The sequence below is a fragment of the Pelobates fuscus genome, chromosome 4 (assembly GCF_036172605.1).
Source record: "Pelobates fuscus isolate aPelFus1 chromosome 4, aPelFus1.pri, whole genome shotgun sequence".
Taxonomy (NCBI): Eukaryota; Metazoa; Chordata; class Amphibia; order Anura; family Pelobatidae; genus Pelobates; species Pelobates fuscus.
Genome location: NC_086320.1, coordinates 9,912,972 through 9,937,697, shown reverse-complemented (window position 1 = coordinate 9,937,697; position 24,726 = coordinate 9,912,972). Strand labels below are relative to the sequence as shown.

Sequence of the window (24,726 nt, the reverse complement as noted above, 5' to 3'; positions counted from 1 at the left end):
GCTCTAGGGAGAGGGCAAACAGAAGGGGAGAGCGGGCAGCCCTGCCGTGTTCCATTTCGAATGTGGACCGGCTCAGAGAGAGCATCATTGATCCGTATCCGTGCGGTCGGGTTCACGTATAGGGAGGAAATCCATGTCATCATGTGTGGTCCAAAGCCCATGGCCCTCAGTGTAGCCTTCAGGTAGCGCCAGTCGACCCTGTCAAAAGCTTTCTCCGCATCTGTGGAGAGGAGCAGGATCTTTTGCGAGGGCTGCCGTGCTGCATGGATGACATTTAGGGCGCGTATGGTGTTGTCCCTGGCTTCTCTCCCCGGGATAAAACCAACTTGGTCAGGGTGGACCAGTTCCGGTAATACCCGTCCAATACGCGTGGCGATGACCTTCGTGAAAAGTTTCAAATCAGCGTTCAGGAGGTATATCGGTCTATATCTCGCACAGTTGGTCGGGTCCTTTCCTTCTTTAGATATAACTGTGATCGTGGCTGTTAGTATGTCCCTCGGCAGGGCTCCGCCCTCCAGTAGAGAGTTAAGGCCTGCGAGTAATTTAGGAAGCAGGACATTTACAAATTCCTTAAGATATCGCACCGGGAAACCATCTGGGCCTGGAGCCTTGTTTAGTTTGGCGCCCTTCAACTCTGATTGTAGTTCCTCTAAAGTTATGGGGGCTTCTAGTTCCTCCGCCAGTTCTTGGCTTACAGTATTTGTGACGTGTTGTTAAAGGTATGTCGCAATCCTGGCTTCCTTTCGGCACTCGGCGTCCGCAGTGTGTTCCGTAGGTAAGTTATAGAGCTCTTCATAGAATACGCAAAATGCGTCAGTTATTTTATCCAGGAGCTGCGAGATCGTTTGATCTCTAGCCTTGATTTTCGTGATTTGGCACATCCGGCGTCTCTTTTGAAGCGTACGGGCGAGGAGGCGGCCACACTTGTTTGAATACTCGTTAAAAAAGCGTTGGGATTTACGGATGGTGTACTGCAGCTTCCTGTGTAGGATATCCCGTAGGGACCTCCTGGCGTCTAGGAGGGCTTTATAGTTGTCATCCGTTTGGGTGGTCTTGTGGTCGTTTTCCAATTTTGCGATCTGCGCGGTCAGTTCCCGGATACGCTGTTTCTGTATCCTCTTTCTGTGCGTGCATATTTTGATAAGCAGTCCCCTAATAATGCACTTGTGTGTTTCCCAGACCGAAAGCGCTGGGATGTCCGGGGATTCATTTTCTTCTAAAAAGTTGGTTAGCGCCGCGCGGACATCCGCGACTGTGGTTGTGTCGTTGAGGATGGATTCGTTCATTCGCCATTGGCTGTCGGGCGGTATAGAGGAGATTCGGATACGTACCGATACAGGCGAGTGACCAGACCACCCCAGGGGATGTATGTCTGCCGAAAGGAGCATGGGTAGAAGCTCTTGGGATAAAAACACATAGTCCAGTCTGCTGTATTGTTTGTGTACCGTGGAGTAGTATGTAAAATCTTTGACACAGGGGTGGAGCGCTCTCCAAGCATCTACGAGGCCAGCGTCTCGCAGCCCGTCTCTGATGTTCCGCAGTCCATGGGGCAGAAACAAACTGGCTCTTCTAGATGTGTCAGATCTCGGTTCCAGGGCGACATTCAGGTCTCCGGCCGCTATCAGAAAGCCCTCTCGAAACCTCTCCAGCTTGCTCAGCGTCCGCCTGAGGAATTTGTGTTGTTGCGAATTCGGGGCATAGATGCTAGCAAAGGTGTAAGTACAGTCGGCTATAGTGCCTTTGACGAAGAGGAAGCGTCCCATGGTGTCCGCCAGTGTCCCCGTACAAACGAACGGGACCGTGCGAGCCAGCAAGATCGCCACCCCAGCTCTTTTCGCTGTTGAATGATTCGCAAAGTATCCCAGCGGGTATCGTGCATCACGGAGTGGTGGGCTCTTGTCCCCCCGGAAATGGGTCTCTTGTAGGAACGCTACGGACACCCTCTCGTTCCATAGGCAGCGCATGAGGTGTGATCTCCGCTCCGGTACATTGAGGCCCCGGGCGTTATTCGACCAGACGTGGAGAGACGCGGGGGTAAACCCAGTTCCCATGTTCCCGAAGTGGGGAGGGGAGGGGTATGGGAGAAGGGCACGGGCGAGGAAGCAGGAAAGAGTAACGAGTCCTCTCCAGAACCCTACTGGGGTCACAGTGACTCGACACCGGAGGTGGGTGTGTCGCGTGGTCCACTCCTAAGGAGCGTTTTCCAACCCCTTACCAATTTGGGCGCAGTGTCTGTCACGGGGCACTAGCCCCAACGAGCACCAGCACAGTGCCTAGTTTGAGTGTTCAGAGTGCAATGTGTTGCGTGTGTCTGGTACTGGTAGTATCGAGCTCAGACGAGTGGGTACGCCAACTGACAGCAGTCGAAACCCTCTAAGGGTGTTGAGTGGGTGTATGTGAGTTAATACCACTTGTCGTCTACCCCCCTGGCCGAGGGTGAGAAGGCATATCGGGAGGCATAATGGTAGTCGGGCTCAGTCTGTCATCACGATAATCTTATGTGGCCACGTGTGGTCAGTTGGGGGGCAGTCCACCTCTCTTGGGGTCTCATGCGTCTAGGGGATTACACCTGTCCATTCGGGGATCGGGGAGGGGCTATAGTTGGTCCCTCCTGTTGGTCGGGGTTTTTTTTTTGTTGTTTTTTTTTCTCCCTCCCGGGTGGGGTGGGGCCAGTTCCCCGATTGTCCTGTGGGCTCCCTTGTCCAGAGTCAGTGGGCTGGCGGTGGCCTGCCATAATGTGGATATGGTCGGGACAGCATGCATGGGTGCGGATCCCCCGTAGGGTATAGAATACGAGTAGTGATGTCGCGAACACGAAATTTTCGGTTCGCGAACGGCGAGCGCGAACTTCCGCAAACGTTCACGAACCGGGCGAACCGCTATTGACTTCAATGGGCAGGCGAATTTTAAAACCCACAGGGACTCTTTCTGGCCACAAAAGTGATGGAAAAGTTATTTCAAGGGGACTAACACCTTGACTGTGGCATGCCGGAGGGGGATCCATGGCAAAACTCCCATGGGAAATTACACAGTTGATGCAGAGTCTGGTTTATATCCATAAAGGGCATAAATCACCTAACATTCCTAAATCGCAATGGATATGGATTGACACCTGACATATGGATTGACACCTGTCCTCAGAGACCCTGATACACACTGACACAGAGCAGAATAGGGACTGTTCCCCCTACATAGGGTCACTTGGCAGATATGGATTGACACCTATCCTAATGATCCCTGATACACACTGACACAGAGCAGAATAGGGACTGTTCCCCCTACATAGGGTCACTTGGCAGATATGGATTGACACCTATCCTAATGATCCCTGATACACACTGACGCAGAGCAGAATAGGGACTGTTCCCCCTACATAGGGTCACTTGGCAGATATGGATTGACACCTGTCCTCAAAGCCCCTGATACACACTGACACAGAGCAGAATAGAGACTGTTCCCCGTCCTCAGAGACCATGATACATACTGACACAGAGCAGAATAGAGACTGTTCCCCCTACATAGGGTCACTTGGCCGATATGGCCTGGTCATGGGAGGAGGAGGATGACTTTCACCTCTTCCCCTGTTAGATTCCCGTTGTGCTGTGACATCACCCTTATACGCTCTGTAAAGCATACTTTTTAATTTGATCAGCATGGCCACTTGAGTTTTTATAGTTTTCACGCTGCTTGTAGTTTATATATGGTTCACAAAAATCAAACAAACGATAAAGTAAACATGTAAGGATTCTGAATTTTCTTTCAAACCCTTACACATTGTGTGTACGTATATTTTGTCTTAAGTTTGTGGCTTTAAAGAGGTTCACGTTGTTTCTATGATGTGCATAACATGTTCTTGTAAATGTTTGTTAAATTTTTCCTGGAATTGTAATTTGTGAATCTGAATAAAGATAGTCAAATCCCTGATACACACTGACACAGAGCAGAAGAGGGACTGTTCCCCCTACATAGGGTCACTATGTGTCTTTTGTTTGGTTTGGTTTTTGAAGCCACAGTGCAGCACCATAGGGCCGAAAAATTAGGCATGTACACATGCCTGAAAAATTAGGTATTGTTGCAGCCGCTGCTGTAGCAGCGGCCATAAAAATTGATGTTTGTTTCCCAGGCAGAAAGTGCCCTAAAACATTGCGGCTTGAACCCTAGTTGGTGGCGGATAAGTCACGCAAGTCAACCGGCATTCAGAGCTAAAATACAGCAGCGTGTGGACCATTTTTAGCCCAAGGCAGCTCATCTCATCAGGCCTTTTTTAGTCGAATGTATCGCCCAGTGTCAGTCCCTTCGGGATCCATCCCTCATTCATCTTAATAAAGGTGAGGTAATCTAGACTTTTTTGACCTAGACAACTTCTCTTCTCAGTGACAATACCTCCTGCTGCACTGAAGGTCCTTTCTGACAGGACACTTGAAGCGGGGCAGGCCAGAAGTTCTATCGCAAATTGGGATAGCTCAGGCCACAGGTCAAGCCTGCACACCCAGTAGTCAAGGGGTTCATCGCTCCTCAGAGTGTCGATATCTGCAGTTAAGGCGAGGTAGTCTGCTACCTGTCGGTCGAGTCGCTCTCTGAGGGTGGATCCTGAAGGGCTGTGGCGATGCGTAGGACTTAAAAAGCTCCGCATGTCCTCCATCAACAACACGTCTTTAAAGCGTCCTGTCCTTCCCGGCGTAGTCGTGGGAGGAGGAGGATGACTTCCACCTCTCCCCCTGTTAGATTCCCGTTGTGCTGTGACATCAGCCTTATACGATGTGTAAAGCATACTTTTTAATTTATTTTGCAAATGCTGCATCCTTTCCGACTTGTTGTAATTCGGTAACATTTCCGCCACTTTCTGCTTATACCGGGGGTCTAGTAGCGTGGACACCCAGTACAGGTCGTTCTCCTTCAGCCTTTTTATACGAGGGTCCCTCAACAGGCACGACAGCATGAAAGACCCCATTTGCACAAGGTTGGATGCCGAGCTACTCATTTCCCGTTCCTCCTCCTCAGTGAAGGTATGTTATGTCAATGAAGGTATGTTCTTCCCCCCAGCCACGTACAACACCACGGGTACCAGATAGGTGACAACGAGCACCCTGGGATGAGTGTTGTGGTTGGTCTTCCTCCTCCTCCTCAAAGCCACATTCCTCCTCTGACTCCTCTTCCTCACAATCCTCTTCCAGTGTTGCCGCAGGTCCAGCAAGCGATGCTGATAAGGCTGTTTCTGGTGGTGATGGTGACCACAACCTCTTCCTCTTCACACTCATCTACGGCCTGATCCAGCACTCTTCGCAGGGCACGCTCCAGGAAGAAAACAAATGGTATGTCGCCGCTGATGGTGCCTTCGGTGCGACTGACTAGGTTTGTCACCTCCTCAAAAGGACGTATGCGCCTACAGGCATTGCGCAAGAGCGTCCAGTAACGTGGCAAAAAAATTCCCAGCTCCCCAGAGGCTGTCCTAGCACCCCGGTCATACAAATATTCATTAACAGCTTTTTCTTGTTTGTGCAGGCGGTCGAACATTAGGAGTGTTGAAATCCAACGTGTCAGGCTGTCGCAAATCAAGTGCCTCACTGGCATGTTTCGCCGCTGGATATTGGCAAAGTGAGCCATGGCCGTGTAGGAATGCCTGAAATGGCCACACACCTTCCTGGCCTGCTTCAGGACGTCCTGTAAGCCTGTGTACTTATGCACAAAGCGTTGTACGATCAGATTACACACATGTGCCATGCACGGCACATGTGTCAACTTGCCCAACTTAAATGCCGCTAACAAATTTTTTACGTTGTCACAAACCACTTTGCCGATATCCAGTTGCTGCGGAGTCAGCCACTTTTCCACCTGTGCGTTCAGGGCGGACAGGAGTGCTTGTCCGGTGTGACTCTCTGCTTTCAAGCAAGTCAAACCCAAGATGGCGTGACACTGCCGTATCCGGGATGTGGAATAGTACATGGGGAGCTGGAAGGGTGCCGTTGATGTGGAGCAAGACGGAGCAGCAGAAGAGGACTCAGCCGAGGAGGTTATGGAAGAGGATGGAGTAGGAGGAGTAGAGGAGGTGGCAGCAGGCCTGCCTGCAAGTCGTGGCGGTGTCACCAACTCCTCTGCAGAGCAACGCATTCCATGCTTGGCAGCAGTCAGCAGGTTTACCCAATGCGCAGTGTAGGTGATATACCTGCCCTGATAATGCTTTGCAGACCAGGTATCAGTGGTCAGATGGACCCTTGCCCCAACACTGTGTGCCAGACATGCCATTACTTCCTTTTGCACAATCAAGTACAGGTTGGGGATTGCCTTTTGAAAAAATAAATTTCGGCCTCAGACTCCACCAGCTTGTATGGTAAAAGCTGGCGGGCTAATAGTTCGGACAAGCCAGCTGTCAGACGCTGGGCAAGGGGGTGACTTTCTGACATTGGCTTCTTATGCTCAAACAGACAGACACATGACTGTGGGCAGATGAGCGGGAACTGCTCAAGGCGGGAGACGGAGTGGCGGATGGTTGAGAGGGGGCAAGGAGGACAGCAGTGGTTGATGTGGCTGAAGATGCTGGACCAGGAGGAGGATGGCGGCTTAGAGTTTGCGTGCTGCTTGTACTCATGTGTTGATCCCATAGGCGTTTGTGATGTGAGATCATGTGCCTACGCAAAGCAGTTGTACCTAGGTGGGTGTTGGACTTCCCATGACTCAGTTTCGCTGTTGTCAGAGGCAGACACACAAAATAAAATCCACACTCCTGAGCTCTGCAATGATGGCATTCTGGTGGTGGACACAGCATGCGTTGATTGGCGTGCTGTCTGCTGACCCCAGGTGCCGATGCATGCTGTCTGACTGTGCCACTAGCTCCTTGCGACGACCTTCCCCTGCTTCCAACTCCTCCTCTCCCAACTCCTCCTTCCCCTCCTCGTCTCCTCCTCCTCCTCTCTGTCTCCCCATCTGAACTTTCGCCCTGTTCTTCTTCTTGCCGAGCGGGCACCCACGTGACATCCATGGACGCATCGTCATCATCAACCGATTCACTTGTATCTGACAACTCAGCAAAGGAAGCGGCAGTGGGTACAACATCATCATCATTACACCGTACGTCCATGTGTGTAATGCTGCCTGCCTGAGACATATCCCTGTTATCTACATCCTCTGGCAATAATGGTTGCGCATCACTCATTTCTTCAAACGGATGTGTGAATAACTCCTCTGACATGCCAAGTAAAGCGGCTGTGGTGCTAGTTTTGGTGGTGGCGGCAGGCGGGTGAGTGGTATCTTGAGAGGTGCCCGAAGCTAAGCTGGAGGAGGATGGTGCGTCAAGGTTCCGAGCGGAAGCTGTAGAAGATTGGGTGTCCTGTGTTAGCCAGTCAACTATGTCCTCAGCACTTTTCAAGTTCAGGGTACGTGGCCTCTGAAAACTGGGCATTATTCTAGGGCCAAAGGGAATCACAGCACCACGACCACGATGGCCCCTGCGTAGTGGCCTGCCTCTGCCTGTCATTTTTTGGGGGATTAGTGGTACTATGCGTGCAAGCTACTGTGACCAGATATGAGTGGCAATGTGCAATGGCAGAGGTCTGCAGAGTACACGCTGTAGGCCTGACACACCCGCTTGAAGACAACTAACTGCTATTCAATCTATACCAGTGAAAAAAGTTTTTTGGTTTTAAATGCACGCTATTGTGACACCAGATATGAGTGGCAAATTACACTTGCTGAGGTTGGCAGAGCACACGCTGTAGGCCTGACACACCCGCTTGAAGACAACTAACTGCTATTCAATCTATAACAGTGAATAAAGTTTTTTGGTTTTAAATGCACGCTATTGTGACATCAGATATGAGTGGCAATGTGCACTGGCAGAGGTCTGCAGAGCACACGCTGAAGGCCTGACACCCGCTTTAAGGACACTGACTGCTATTAGCTTACACTCGAAAACTTTTTTTTCTTTTTAAAAGCACGCTATAGAGACACCAGATATGAGTGGCAACTGTCAAAGTACACTGGCAGGGGTCTGCAGGGCACACGCTGAAGGCCTGACACACCCGCTTTAAGGACACTGACTGCTATTAGCTTACACTGGAAAACCTTTTTTCTTTGTAAAAGGACGCTATAGAGACACCAGATATGAGTGGCAACTGTCAAAGTACACTGGCAAGGGTCTGCAGGGCACACGCTGAAGGCCTAACACACCCGCTTTAAGGACACTGACTGCTATTAGCTTACACTGGAAAAAAAGTTTTCTTTGTAAAAGCACGCTATAGAGACACCAGATATGAGTGGCAACTGTCAAAGTACACTGGCAGGGGTCTGCAGGGCACACGCTGAAGGCCTGACACACCCGCTTTAAGGACACTGACTGCTATAAGCTTACACTGGAAAACTTTTTTTCTTTGTAAAAGCACGCTATAGAGACACCAGATATGAGTGGTGGCACTGACTGGGCAAATGGGCACAGTATCCACTGTGAGCCTGACACAGAAGCTGGCAGACAACTAAATGCTCTTCAATCTATTACAGTGAAAAAAAAATTTTTCTTTTTAAATGTCAAGCTTAAGCTATTGTGACACCAGATATGAGTGGTGGCACTGGGCAAATGGGCACAGTATGCACTGTGAGCCTGACACAGAAGCTGCCGGCAGGCAGGCAACTGCAATTACATTACACAAAAAAAAAATAAGAAAAAAAAAAGCAGACTGATGTTCTAGCCCTAAAAAGGGCTTTTTGGGGTGCTGTTCTTATAGATGATCAGATGAGTCCTTCAGGACTGTAGTGGACACTGAATACCCTAGCCTAGCTATCAATTTCCCTATCTTATGAACAGCAGCTACACTTTCCCTCCTCTCACTAAGCATGCAGCTTCAGAATGAATCTAAAATGGATGCTGGGAGGGAGGTGGGAGGGTGTGGAAGGGAGGGTCTGCTGCTAATTTGCTGGAATGTGTCTGCTGACCGTGAGGCACAGGGTCAAAGTTTGCTCAATGATGACGAATAGGGGGCGGATCAAACCGCCCATGCCCGCGGCGGCGAACGCGAACATTTCGGTACATCACTAAATACGAGTCCTTGTGGGGCGTATGTGGCCTCCCTACCCAGGGTAGTTCCATCTCCCGCTCTGGCTCGGGACCGTGTCCCCTGTCCCCCCTCACAGCTAATAGTCTGGAATGTATTTCAACCAAGCCCGCTTAACACACTAGGTATAGCATCAACAACTGTCTGTGGACACGTACAGTCCCGAGGCCCTAGGTCCGCGTTCCTAACCCCCATTTTTTCCCCATCCAGTACCACTACCATGGAGCTTTTGTCTGTCTAGGTCATCGTCACTGGCACATAATGCAAACAATTAAGCGATATGTTAGCGAGGTTACAGGATGATAGTATTGCAAGGTAATAAAGTTAACTTAAAGATTAAACATGAGCTTGGCAACTGTCTCCCAGACAACCAGGAGCACACGGTTTGCAGGGTTCGTTGCAGGGTTTCTCGAGTGGTCTAGTAGTTCCCAATAGGTCCGCATTCTGAGCCGTAGTGTCCCCTAGGCCATGTCTGGTCCCCTTTCTCCACCCAAAGATCTGGCATAGACATCCACGTCCCAATGCAAGGTCCTGACCAGTACATCGGTATAGGTCCCCTTCTGCGTAGCGTCCTGCAGCGACCCAAAGTTACCAGGCGGCCTTTGACCACATGCACGAGTGGAATGTTTGTAGCTGGGCCAAACTGCCAGCGGGAGCCATGCCGGATTCTCGGGCCAGTCAGCTAGGCAGGGCTCTCCCCAACCCGTTACCCCCCCCCCACCCCAAGCGTCGTAGGTGCTCTCCCCCTGTCCCCCCCTATCTGCCCGGTGACATGCGTCTGTCCCCCATAAGATCATATCACTCACCCGACCTCAACTGACCCGATCAACTGCGCTCTATTCTTCTGGGCCGTCCGGCCCTCCACTCCTACGCGGTGCGGCCGATCCACTTGGAGCCGCTTCAGCACTCCGTAGCGGTAGTAGAGGATCCCTCCTTAAGGCTGTGGCTTCGACTAGGATCCAGTTGCGCATCCTCGTTGGTGCCAGGCAGGGCCGGACTGGGGATACAAAGCAGCCCTGGAAAAAAAAATCTATGCCAGCCCCATAAGTCATTGCGCCATATATTGTTGCATGTAATATGTAGGGCTATGTCTCGCCACCCCAGATGATTGAGTATATATATATATATGTATATTTATTGCTTTTTCTAATATAAAATATTGGTCCTTTCAGAGTAAAACATTTAATTATACAGTAAGCATAATCACATGCAGACACAGACAATCTCACTGACACACACAAGCTCATTGATACACAGCCTCATAGACAAACAATTTCACTAATATACATAAGCTCATTGACATAAAAACACAAGCTCACTCACTAGCAGGCACACACACACATGCAAGCAAGCTCACTCACTAGCAGGCGCGCACACACACACAGCTTAATGTAGTGGTTCTGGTGTCTATAGCCTGTCCCTGCAGGCTTTTGAATGTAAACACTGACTATTCAGAGAAAAGGCAGTGTTTACATTGCTTCCTAGTGACACCTCTAGTGACAGACACTCAGACGGTCACTAGAGGCACTTCCTGTGTCAGTGCAGATTGGCTGAGATCATCAAGCTTGATGATCTCAGTCATAGAGGCAGAGACCAGCACGACGTTGAAAAAAAAGGTGAGTAAAAAACTATTTTTAAAAACACACACAGACACCACGACTGACACACACACACCACGACAGACACACACACACCACGACTGACACACACACACACACCACGACTGACAGACACACACACCACGACTGACACACACACACACACACCAAGACAGACACACACACACCACGACAGACACACATACACCACGACTGACACACACACACACACACACACCATGACAGACACACACACCATGACACAGACCATGACAGACAGACACACACACACCATGACACACACACACACCGTGACAGACAGACACACACACACAATGATACAGACACACCATGACACAGACATACACCATGACACAGACAGACACCATGACACAGACAGACACACACACACACCATGACCCAGACAGACACACACAGCATGATACAGACACACACACACACACACACCATGACACAGACAGACACACACCATGACACAGACAGACACACACCATGACACAGACAGACACACAGCATGACACAGACAGACACACAGCATGACACAGACAGACACACAGCATGACAGACAGACACACAGCATGACACAGACAGACACACAGCATGACACAGACAGACACACACTACATGACACAGACAGACACACACAGCATGACACAGACAGACACACCATGACACAGACGCACACACCATGACAGACAGACACACACACAGCATGACACAGACAGACAGACACACACACAGCATGACACAGACAGACAGACACACACACAGCATGACACAGACAGACAGACACACACACAGCATGACACAGACAGACACGCAGCATGACAGACAGACACACACACACACACCATGACACAGACAGACAGACACACACACAGCATGACACAGACAGACAGACACACACACAGCATGACACAGACAGACTGACACACACACAGCATGACACAGACAGACACGCAGCATGACAGAGACACACACACACACACCATGAAACAGACAGACACACAGACACACACACACCATGACACAGACAGACACACAGACACAGACACACACCATGACACAGACAGACACACACCATGACACAGACAGACACACACCATGACACAGACAGACACACAGCATGACACACACACACTCCCACTGACATACATACTTTTTGGTACCTGGGGGCCGGGAAGACATGTGGGTGTCCTGCGGCCGCATGGAGAGCTTGGATGTCGGCTGCAGTGGAAGCTCTTCTGGCGGCCGCTGGGGGAGCAGGCTGTTCTGTCTCTGATCCCCCTCCCTCGCGTGCAGCTTAATGAGACCGGGGCAGGAATATGATGTCATATTCCGGCCCCGGTCTATTTCTAGCGCGCGAGGGAGGGGGAGCAGAGACCAAACAGCCTGCTCCCCCAGCAGCCGCCAGAAGAGCTTCCCCTTTATAAGACAGTGTGTGAATAAATCTTGAGTTCCTGTTTTAACCCTCAAAGTGAAGTGTCGTCTCATTTTTGGGGGAGGATTTATTGCATGCTGTTTCAGTTTGACTGCTAGGAGTGCAAACCTATTCATATGGTTCCTATTCAACTGTCTACAGCATTCAGAGGCTTGAGAGGATTTATATGCTTCTCAGATTTGGTGATTGTGGTGTCTGCCAGAGTGCTTGGAGTCCTCAGGAAACGCTAGGAGCATCCTTCAATGGAGGTACCCAGTCGGGGTGCCAGGCGATCCGTTACACAGGAGTCTAGGACTGGATCTTTGGTAAGCAATAATTGGTGAGCCCACATCTTAGGATGCCCTGACAGTAGGGTGATAGCTGTCCTAACCTTAACAAAATCCGTGGCATAGGTAATCGGTTTCAGGGAGAACAGGACTTCACAATCCAACTTGAATGACACAGGTTCAATCCCAGCCAGGCTCAAATACACAATATTGTGTAAGGCACGATGATAGTCGTGACAGTGGCCTCTGTTCGGATAACCGAACAACATGTGGTGGAGAAAACGGTGGCCATCTGCTTGCACGAAAGCAGGCAATGGGACTTGGTCGTCAAGTGTCTGGAACTCCGACACAGACACTCAACAGCGCGAACACCGGTAAAACTATGCGAACGTCTGCTTCCAGGAGAGAGTTTGGTACGTTTGTTCATACGGACTACGGATGTGCATGGGAAAAATGTTGGTTCGGCATTCCGAACTTCAGCACTTTGGGTAAGTGTAGGGTTAGAGTGATGGGTAGGGTTAGGATTACTCTATCCTAACCCTACCCCAACCCTCTCCTGTTTTGCCACTTTTCAGAAATCCAAAGCACTTCGGCACTTCCGAAATTTGGCACTTTGGCAATTTGGAAATTCGGCTATTCGGTTCGGTTCTGCATTCTGAATTCGGCACTTCAGAACTTCAGCATTTCGGCAAGTCGGTTTTGTATTCCAAATTTTGGCACTTTGGCAATTCGGAAATTTGGCACTTGCATTTGGAACGAAACAAATTGCACATGTCTAGTACGGACCTCACGAACAAACGCTACCACTGAGCCAGGGTAACAGTTCACCCTTTTGTGTGTTTTGGAACTCCTGAAAATTACTGACCGCTACCTCTAAAATTGTGGGACTATTTTGGGTAGGAGCCTCGTGAGCGATCAGTTAAGACTTCACCCCATTGGCGATTCGGCTGTATTCGTGGACTCTGAGCACTATTTGGACAGCTTGGGCAGTCAGATCCAGACTATCCAGGGATGTATAGCTTATGGGGGTTCCATTACTGTATATTAAATGTGTATTTTTGAGAGTTTTTTGTAAATTGTCATGGTGACATGGCATTTTGGGGACATTTTGTTGGTGTGTTTATGGGAGTGTCAGGGGCGTGTCCTTTTACGGTATATAAGCAGGCCATTGTGCCTGGATTAAACAGATTCGTTTACCCTTCATGAAGTCTAGGCTCATGTTTGGGGATTTGGGAGCTATAATCACTACTGCGCTTGGGACTTGGGAGATTCTACACGGTTATACTCAGCTGGAGTGTAAGGGATTATAAGGGAATTAATTGATCTTCTTTCTTTTTGGTAAATTACTTACTGTTATATCAATAAGTATATATTAGGCCAGTCAAACATTTCAGTAAGCATCAAACATGTTTTTGGAAGATTCATTATACTGATAATTTCCAACCAGTTATTATTATTAATATATCGCCAACATATTCTGCTAAGCTAGAAAGGGGACATTTAGAGGTGAAGAAGGCCCTGCTCAAACATGCTTCCAATCTATGAGGATCTGTGGTATCCCAATATATATCATTAGGTGTCTTGCCGAGAGATACTTGATGGTGAGGTAGTCTGACCGGCATTCAAACCTGGATTTCCTGGTTTTAAGGAAGTGATATTACCATTCCTCTAACAAACCAATATGACAGGTTCCACCTTTGTTTACAAAGCTCTTTACCAACGATTCATAATGAGCATTAAGAAACTTGATTTAGATTTATTGCAATTCATGTTTTCTTTGCAGGAATACACTGCCTCTAGTGTCTATCATACTGTCAGCCACTAGAGGCACTTTGCCGAAATAGCAGCACCTTCAATCAGATGGCATAGGGCAGTGTTTTTCCGTGCCTGAACACTAGCCTGCCAATGCTTTCCTATGGGAAAGCATTAGATTGGCTGAGATAATCGATCTCAATGATCTCACACAAACAGGCGGTAAACTACCTTTTTTAACCCTGGAAATGCTGGCCTGGTCTCCTTAACAGTGACTAATGCACTCTAGCGTTAGGGATTCATATGTGTGTTCCTAACTCTATAGAGTTCCTTTAGGGTAAAATTGGAAACATTCTCTGAGAGTCAGCTGTACTTCCAGTTCAGATACGTTGACCCTAAATTTTAAATTCATTTTGAATTCACTTTGAATTTCCAATGATTCTGATTTTAGTAAAACACCATGCTAGTTTTATTTATTTCCTCAACAAAGTGCAATTGTTTTTGGGTTGATTTTTGAAACTTTTGCGATGGGTAAACGAAAATAAGATGTTATGCCACAGTTAGAGTTAGCGATCTGGTTAATAGGATTTGTTCAGCAATCATCCTGCACGTAGCTCCTAAGTATTTGACCTTTAACCCCCTTGTGGCAGACCGCTTGCTTATATACAAAACTCCCAGCACGGGGTCTCCATTGAATGCAATACAAACCCCTTCCAGAGATCTCTGTGCCTGGGAGATAATGGAGTTAAAGACCGGTAAGCTAATTATCTCCCAGGAACAGAGAGGCAAACATAAAAGTACCCAAAAACATTTAATAACCCCACATGTCATACATCCCCAAACAGCCCTGATTTGAGCTCCCAAGTTGTCCAAATAGTGCTCAGATCCATGCAGTATAGGGGAAACGCCATTGTGTCAAATTTCTGACCGGACGCACACGTGGTCCTATGACCAAAATAGTTCTAGAGCAATGTGTGCTTTGACGGGAAGTATGGGGTGCTCCCACTGGCTCTCAGGGGGCGTTTGTTCCACTTAGTCTCAGGGACCTTCCTTCTGAAAAGCTCTCTCCTGGCGGATCGCAAAATGGTTCAAAACCCCGGACGAAGTTGTCCGGGAACCACAAAGTCCTCATATCGAAATTAAGTTCCATAGCAGTCGCGGCCAAGTACCGCTGAGGACCATTCGTGAGTTTCCTCATGCAAACAGCCGCCAGGGAACTAGTGTTTGGTTCAGTTACAAAGCAGGGAAAGTGCCTGACCAGGGGCACCAAGGCAAAGCTGCCTGAAAAGGCCGGGCTGGTTAACTCCTGAACGGGGTGTTTGGATGTGGCCCATAGTCATTGGGCAGGTGGCTAGCTACCAGGCTTGTGGCATAGGCACGTTTGTCACACTCTTTCATGCCTTAAAGTTCAGGAATTCACAGCCTGATACTTCCTGTTACATACGGATGACAAATAACAGGTGGACAAGACAAGTTACGTGTAGATTTTCTGCCGGGAAATGTATTGCTTCTACCAGTATTTCAGAAGAATTGTAAATTTAATTTGTGAGTAAAATTATGACCTTTTTGGAAGGTTATTTTACAATCCTCTCTAAATCGTAATGTTGTTTCTTATTTAGATGTGGCACCGTCACAGACGTATCGCAAGCCAGACTCCCCATTCCTTGCCGTGGAGCGGTGGGACGCTACGTCACTGTGACCATCCCCGGCCGTGCTGAGTATCTGACACTGTGTCAAGTGGAGGTTAATGGGCATTTCATTGAAACAGAGCATGACTCACCAGGTTAGACATGGCCGGTCCTTTCTGCCATTACAGAACTCGCTTTGGCTACAACTTAAATGGTCAATATCTGCATAATTGCTCATGTTTCCGCGTATGCAACAATTTTGTATCCCACAGAGTTTAGGGACCTTCCCAGTAAATGCTAATTGGTGGGTAGACTAAGCTGTGATTGACTGTGGTCATTCTCAATAGTAGATCACAGTCTAACAAAATGGCAACTGGGACTGATATATGGTACCCATTCCAATCAAGGTAATAACAATGAAACAAAATATGTCACCAGAACTGACACCTAGTTATATCCCAGTAATAACCCAATTATAGTGCAGTAATAATAGCCCAGTAACAGCTCAGTAATAATGCAGTAATGGCCCAGTAATAGTCCAGTCATAGCCCAGTAATAGTGCAGTAATAATAACCAAGTTACAGCTCAGTAATAATGCAGTAATAGCCCATTTATGGCCCGGTAATGGCTCAGTAATAACCCAGTAATGACCAAGTAATAGCCCAGTAATAGTGCAGTAATGGTCCAGTACCATTTGCAGTAAGGTTGAGGGAAGCAATCCGCCTGTGTTGTCTGTCAGGCTGAAGTCCTCCGAGGAGTCTAAGTAATCCTCAAGTTCAGGGACCATCTTTGGCCCACTGGCACTGTGTATTTGGCGGAAAAGATCGCCGATATTAACGCTCTGCCTGGGGCTATCAAACTTCTGTTTTTGTGTTTTTCTTTCCATGTTGGGTAGGCGACTTAGGGTTGTTTTTCCCGGCAACAGGGATGAGGGAAACCGTTGGTTTACTTAGTATAGGCGAAGAACCCATCAATCGCGCGTCTGCTCAGGTCAGTCTCAAGCCCTGCCCCAATATCATAATATGAAATAATTTAAAAAGCTAATAAAAAAAATATTAAATAGAGGTCATCGTGGTGTATGGTCCCTAAATATAAATGTGCATTGATTCACAAATGAAGTCTGTGTGACAATACGGAGCTCTGGTGCACTCATTTCTAGTGGTGTGTAATCTAGAAGCGGTCGTCGCTGAAACCAGGGTCAAGTCAGTGAATCTGTTTTCCCCAGGAAGCTGGTCTCCATAGGGGAATCTCTGTAAAGCAAGGCTGCAGTGGCAGACAGGGGGGACAGGTAGTGGATTGTGGCCAGGGCCTGGGTAGGCACTGAAGCAGGAGGCAGGCATTGTCTCCTCTGACTCAGTGTTGCCAGCTAAGTTGGGTAGGAACTCACTCAACCTATTGGAGCAGGTCCCTAGAAGGCAGAGATTGTCACTCTGCCTGTTCTTTCTCTCAAGCATGTATCGACCCCTCTGCTAATTTTATTTAATATTGCTTGCTTGTACAGGTCGATGTTGTTCTCAATAGACTTTTAATGATCCATTTCATGTGTTTTATTGACAGCTAAAAATTTGGCAGGATTTGGTATAGTCACTCAGAGCTCTGTCTATGGCTTTGGTGGGGCTGCACGAGCTATCGATGGGAATAATGACACAAACTACCACAAACATCCCTGCAGTCACACAAATAAAGACTACGAACCCTGGTGGAAACTGGATCTGAAAAGGAGAGCGACCATTGATTTAATCGTCATAACGAACCGTCAGGATTGCTGCACAGAGCGTTTGAGAGGAGCCCAGGTTAAAGTCGGAGATTCTCCTGATGGCAACAACCCAGTGTAAGTCCTGATTAAATCTCATGTTGTCTCTGTAAGGATAAGATTCTAGTCAGGTCTTAACAAAGGTTCTGAAGGATGAATTCCAAACAGAACCCTCTCTTTATTCCATGATTATTCTACTTGAACCATGTGAAATGTTCTTGTAATATGAATAGATCTCCTTTCTTTTTGGTTAATGGCTTACTGTTCTATCAATAAGTATATATTAGGTCAGTCTAACATTTCAGTAAGCATCAAACATGTTTTTGGAAGATTCATTATACTGATAATTTCCAACCAGTTATTATTATTATTAATATAGCGCCAACATATTCCGCAGAGCTAGAAATGGACATTTAGAGGTGAAGAAGGCCCTGCTCAAACAAGCTTCCAATCTTTGAGGATCTGTGGTATCACAATATATATCATTAGGTGAAAAATCTTAACTGTGTGTTGGCACTCTGCTACTAAATGGTGCTGGTATTGGAGGTGTTCCCCATAACAACCTCAAAAATAATACAAAAGAATATCAATAAATTCAATACCGCACTCAATATCAAAACTTTGTAAAAAAGAGTTGAGTCAACTCCATTCATATTATGTACATTATGTACATAGATTGTAAATGGTCACAGGGGCCATTGAAGGGACTGGTTTGTCCCGAGTGCGCAGCCCATCAGTCTTGGATTGAGCAGGACGCACATCAGTCATGGATTGAGCAGGACATGGGTAGGAGCAGCTAAGCAGTGCCCATCAGTCTTGGATTGAGCAGGACGCACAGCAGTCATGGATTGAGTAGGAAGTGGGTAGGAGCAGCTAAGCAGTGCCCATCAGTCTTGGATTGAGCAGGACGCACAGCAGTCATGGATTGAGCAGGAAGTGGGTAAGAGCAGCTAAGCAGTGATACATGCCCAGCACAGCCGAACGACATGAAGGGGTTCTGATACCGGATATACTCAGTGCAGGTTCCTCAGTTGACAGATAAAGGGACTTTTTCAAAACCATTGGACATCCTACTACTATTGTTGGATTATTGGGAGCTTGGGATTGCAATCCTCAATTGGTGAGACCCAACCAACTTTTTCTTTGTTTTTTCTCCCTTTTTTTCATTATATATACATTGAACTATTTATTATCTAAATTTTTGCCAAATTTTTTGTTATTTTGACTTTTTTCCTTTTGGTCCTGTTTCTTTTAATTCTTTTTTTATATTTTATATTTCTTATTTTTTCTCTTTTGTCTACAGTTTTTATTTTTTATTATTTTTTGCATTTCTGAGAAGCATATGGATCACTCCTAATATAAAGAATTATTCAGTGGTGGATCCACCTGAAAATACCAATGAACTGTCGAACTCCATTCATATTATGTACATAGATTGTAAATAATTGTACATACTCTGGGATGTATATACGATGAAGTTTATAAAATTTATGAATTTATAAGGATATTATCAGATTGCTTACCCATGAATTATGAATTTATATATAGAATTTGTATAATAAATTAAATTTCCTTTGTTTGCATATATATCAATTGACTCTCAACTCTTTTTTTTAACAAAGTTTTGATATTGAGTGCGGTATTGAATTTATTGATATTCTTTTATATCATTAGGTGTCTTGCCGAGAGATACTTGATGGTGAGGTAGTCTGACCGGGATTCAAACCTGGATTTCCTGGTTTTGAGGAAGTGATATTACCATTCCTCTAACAAACCAATATGACAGGTTCCACCTTTGTTTACAAAGCTCTTTACCAACCAATAATAGTGAGCATTAGGAAACTTGATTCAGATTTATTGCAATTCATGTTTTCTTTGCAGGAATAAGCTGCCTCTAGTGTCTATCATACAGACAGCCACTAGAGGCACTTTGCCGAAATAGCAGCACCTTCAATCAGATGGTCTCAGAGAGATCGTCTGACTAGCACAGCGTAACATTTTGCTGCACATTGGTTGAGATAATCAATCTCAATGACCTCAGGCAACAGCTGGAGCTTCCCTGGCTGGGGGGAAATAAACGACCTTTTTAACCCTTGAAACGCCGGCCCGTTCACCTTAACAGTGACTAATGCACTATAGCGTTAGGGATACATATTTGTTCCTAACTCTATAAAGTTCCTTTATGGTCAAAATGGAAATATTCTCCAAGTCATCTGTACTTCCAGTTCAATTACTTTGGCCCTATATTTTAAATTCACTTTGAATTCTCAATAATTCTAACTTTAGTAAATCACCCTGCTAGTCTTTTATTAAATTCATCAACAAAGTGCAACTGTTTTTGGGTTGATTTTTCAAATTTTTGTGATGGGTAAATGAAAATAAGATGTTAGCGATCTGGTTAATAGGATTTGTTCGGCAATCATCCTGCACGTAGATCCTGAGTTTATGACCTTTAACCCTCTCCATGCCATAGAGATCAGGAATTCACAGACTGATACTTGCTGTTACATAATATGACAAACAGGTGGACAAGACAAGTTACATGTAGAATTTCTGCCGGGAAATGTATTGCCTCTACCAGTATTTCAAAAGAATTGTATATTTAATTTGTGAGTAAAATTATGACCTTTTTGGAAGGTTATTATACAATCCTTTCTAAATCATAATGTTGTTTCTTCTTTAGATGTGGCACCATCACAGACCTATCGCAAACCAGACTCCCCATTCCTTGCCAAGGAGCGTTGGGACGCTACGTCACTGTGACCATCCCCGGCCGTGCTGAGTATCTAACACTGTGTCAAGTGGAGGTTTATGGACTTTTCATTGAAACAGAGCATGACTCAACAAGTTAGCCATGACTGGTCCTTTCTGCCATTACAGAACTCGCTTTGGCTACAATTTAAATGGTCAATATCTGCATAAATGCTCATGTTTCCGCGTATGCAACAATGTATCTTTTTATATCCCACAGAGTTTAGGGACCTTCCCAGTAAATGCTAATTGGTGGGTAGACTAAGCTGTGATTGACTGTGGTCATTCTCACAAGTAGATCAGTCTAACAAAATGGCAACTGGGACTGTTATATGGTACCCATTCCAATCAAGGTAATAACAATGAAACAAAATATGTCACCAGAACTGATACCTAGTTATATCCCAGTAATAACCCATTAATAGTGCCCTAATAATAACCCAGTAACGGCCCAGTAATAATGCAGTAATGGCCCAGTAATAGTCCAGTCATAGCCCAGTAATAACCTAGTAATGGCCCAGTGATAGCGCAGTAATGGCCCAGTGATGGCGCAATAACGGCCCAGTGATAGCGCAGTAACGGCCCAGTGATGGCGCAGTAACGGCCCAGTGATGGCGCAGTAACGGCCCAGTAATAATGCAGTAATGGCCCAGTAATAGTCCTATTATAGCCCAGTTATAACCTATTAATGGCCCAGTGATAGCGCAGTAATGGCCCAGTAATAGCGTAATAACACAGTAGCGCAGTAACGGCCCAATAATAGTGCAGTAATGGCACAGTAATGGCTTAGTGATAGCGCAGTAATGGCCCAGTGATAATGCATGATGGCCCAATAATGACCTAGTAATGGCCCAGTGATAGTGCATGATGGCCCAATAATGACATAGTAATGGCCCAGTGATAGTGCATGATGGCCCAATAATGACATAGTAATGGCCCAGTGATAGTGCATGATGGCCCAATAATGACCTAGTAATGGCCCAGTGATAGTGCATGATGGCCCAGTAATGACCCAGTAATGACTCAGTGATAGTGCAGTAATGGCCCCAGTGTAATATATCACATTTACTCATAGGTTGCAATGAGACCATTAAGATAAATAGCTGCAGGAAATGGGCCAGAAATACTGGATTTAAGTCATAAATAATAGATTCTCCTATTACCATATTTCTGTTGTGGTTTTGGTTCTTACTCGTTCTGTGGGTTTAATAAATATAATGCTAATGCTTGCCTAATTAACCTGTACTTCTCTGTTTGGAAAATAAATGATATCTCATCTTTCTGTGTCTTGTCATTGGTTCTGTAATACACAATAACGGGTAAATGTGTGCGACTCGCACAGAATCTCAGCCTGGAGACTACACACCTGTGAGATTAACAGCTGTAGATCTGTTTAATGCAGGCAAAGCTTCAGAATTTATACACACAGTAAACTCCTCCCCTGTGCCTGAGAGATAATTGAGTCAGGAACTGTACAAACTCAATTATCCCCAGGTACCAAAAAACACACAATTTCACAACACTCCAAAGTACCCCCAAAATCCATGGAAACACCTCAAATCTCTGGATAGCCCTGATCTGAGTGACCATCATATCCAAAAATGACTCAGATCAGTTCAGTGGTTTGGATTTTCCATGGAAGAAAACTTTTGATCAACCGCACACGTGGCTTATGCCCAAAATAGTTCCAAAGGAAAAGTGGTAGCGGTCGGTCAATTTTTGAGAGTCTAAAACCGAACAATATACCGAACATATACCATAGCTGTTATGTAGAGATTGTTCACCTAATCCCTGCAAATGATTTCACTACACAGTGCTCTTCTAAGATGTAAGGAAACGAACACAGGCGATGATGGAAGTTCAGCGGTGTTCGCAAGGTAGAGTGCCCGATTTTAGTTCCATGCACTCAGGGGCGGACTGAGAACCCTCAGGGCCCCCGGGCAAAATAAATCAAGGGCCCCCTTACAGGCCCCACCCATACTCCGCAGCAAGCGCCACCCATGTCCCGCCTCCATGCACCGCCTCCAGCCACACCCTACACAATCTTTAGACACAAGGAACAAAAGTGCAATAATCCCTTCAAGGCCCCAGTAGAGACTACAATTGAGGGCTAATGGGCCATGGAGGGGGGTCTTTCTAGCAGAGGCTATCTCAGTGTCCTTTAGAGAGTGTGTTAGAAAGAATCCCCTCCAGGCCCTATTAGAGACTACAATGGAGTCTAACAGGCTTGGAAGGGGGTCTTTCTAACAGAGGCCATCTCAGTGTCCCTGCTGGAAACAGTCGCCTCCAGGCCCCAGTAGAGACTACAATTGAGGGCTAATGGGCCATGGAGGGGGGGAGCATTCTAGCAGAGGCTATCTCAGTGTCCTTTAGAGAGTGTGTTAGAAAGAATTTCCTCCAGGTCCCATTAGAGACTACAATGGAGTCTAATGGGGCCTGGAGGGGGGTCTCTCCAACAATCTGGTTCCTATTCACAATATAGCAACACAACATAGCTGATACCTAGGCCAAGTTGGCTCCTCTTACCTTAATTACTGTTGCTGGCTGGCAGTCTGTGGGCTTGCTGGAAGGCTGTGGGCTTACTGGCTGCGGCTGGCAGGCTGTGGGCTTGCTGGCAGGCTGTGGGCTTGCTGGCTACTGCCGGCAGGCTGTGGGCTTGCTGGCTGCGGCTGGCAGGCTGTGGGCTTGCTGGAAGGCTGTGGGCTTACTGGCTGCGGCTGGCAGGCTGTGGGCTTGCTGGCAGGCTGTGGGCTTACTGGCTACTGCCGGCAGGCTGTGGGCTTGCTGGCTGCGGCTGGCAGGCTGTGGGCTTGCTGGCTGCGGCTGGCAGGCTGTGGCTTGCTGGCTGGCAGGCTGTGGCTTGCTGGCTGCGGTTGGCAGGCTGTGGGGTTGCTGGCTTTAAGCCTAACTGGTGGCCTGTAGACTGGCTGGCTGTCTACTGGCCAGCCTGTGGGCTGGCTGGCCTGTGGGTTGGCTGGCTTGCTGGCTACTGGGGCACTCGTAGATTATTTAAAGAAATAATCCATGCACAATAACCACTACTACTCTGTGTAGTCGTTATGGTGCCAGGAGGGCCGGGCCCCCCTCCCAGAGTAAGTAGTCAAACCGTTTAAGAACAGTTTGACAACTTACCTGGGGTCTGCTGGGATATGAGGCTGTAGTAGGGTATAGGAGCAGTGGTGCAATGTGTAAGGGGTGCAGTCTGTGTGAAAGGTTCAGTGTGTGTGAGGGGGTGTAGTGTGTGAATGTGTAGGGTGTGTGGGGCAATGTGTGTACGAGGGGGCTGTGTATGTGTGTGGCAATGTTAGTATGGGGGGCTGTGTGTGTATGGGTGGGCAGTGTATGTGTGTGTGTGTGAGGCAATGTGTGTAAATGTGTATGGTGTGTGTGGGGGCAGTGTGTGTGTATGGTGTGTGTGGGGGCAGTGTGTGTGTATGGGGGGCAGTGTGTGAATGTGTATGGTGTGGGGGCAGTGTGTTTATGGGGCTAAAGTTCACTCTCACCACTGCGACCACCAGGAATACCTGGTGGTCACAGTGTTGAGAGTGAACTCTAGCCCGTAGCTCCAGGGCTAGAGTTTACTCTTGCAAGAGCCGTAACGTTGCCGTGGTAACCGCGGCAACGATCTGTGCTCGCGCAAGAAGGACCCAGAGGAGCTGCAGGCTGAGCTCCCGGGTCCTCTCTTCCACCCTCCCCTGCCGGCTGCCCGCACGGTGCCTGCGGACAGGGGAGGGGGCAATTGCCCTCCTCTTACTCCCCCCTCCCCCTCTTCTTACCCCCCCTCCCCCTCTTCTTACCCCCTTCTTACTCCCACTCTCTTCTTACCCCCATTCTTACTCTCCCCTCTTCTTACTCCCCCCTCCCCCTCTCCTTACTCCCCCTTCTTACTCTCCCATTCTTCTTACTCCCCCTCCCCCTCTTCTTACTCCCACCTCTTCTTACTCCTCCCTCTTCTTACTCCCCCCTCTTCTTACCCCCTCCCCCCTCTTCTTACCCTCCTCCCCCCTCTTCTTACCCCCCTCCCCCCTCTTCTTACTCCCCCTTCCTCTTTTTACTCCCCCCTCCCCTCTTCTTACCCCCTTTACTCCCCCCCTCTCTTCTTAATCTCCCCTCTTCTTACCCCCTCTTCTTACTCTCCCCTCCCCCTCTTCTTACTCCCCCTTCCTCTTTTACTCCCCCTCCCCCTCTTCTTACTCCCCCCTCCCTTCTTACCCCCTCTCTCTCTTCTTACCCCCTCCCTCTTCTTACCCCCCCTCCCTCTTCTTACCCCCTCCCTCTCTCTTCTTACCCCGCTCCCTCTCTCTTTTTACCCCCCCTACTCCCCTCTCTCTTTTTACCCCCCTCCCTCTCTCTTTTTACCCCCCTCCCTCTCTCTTTTTACCCCCCCCCTCTCTTTTAACCCCCCCTCTCTCTTTTAACCTCCCCTCTCTCTTTTAACCTCCCCTCCCTCTCTCTTTTAACCCCTCCTCTCTCTT

General features: G+C 47.5%; 1 protein-coding gene across 1 annotated transcript in view; it reads left to right on the top strand.

Annotated features, from left to right (window-relative positions):
* LOC134608282 (fucolectin-1-like) overlaps positions 1–21,529 on the top strand; it is an 80,160-nt gene extending 58,631 nt beyond the window's left edge. The window contains exons 4-6 of the mRNA XM_063450980.1: positions 15,739–15,902; positions 17,305–17,578; positions 20,184–21,529. Of these exons, the coding sequence (XP_063307050.1) occupies positions 15,739–15,902; positions 17,305–17,578; positions 20,184–20,352 (607 nt within the window). The 3' untranslated portion in view covers positions 20,353–21,529. The remainder of the gene's footprint in view (positions 1–15,738; positions 15,903–17,304; positions 17,579–20,183) is intronic.
* The last annotated feature ends 3,197 nt before the right edge of the window (positions 21,530–24,726 follow it).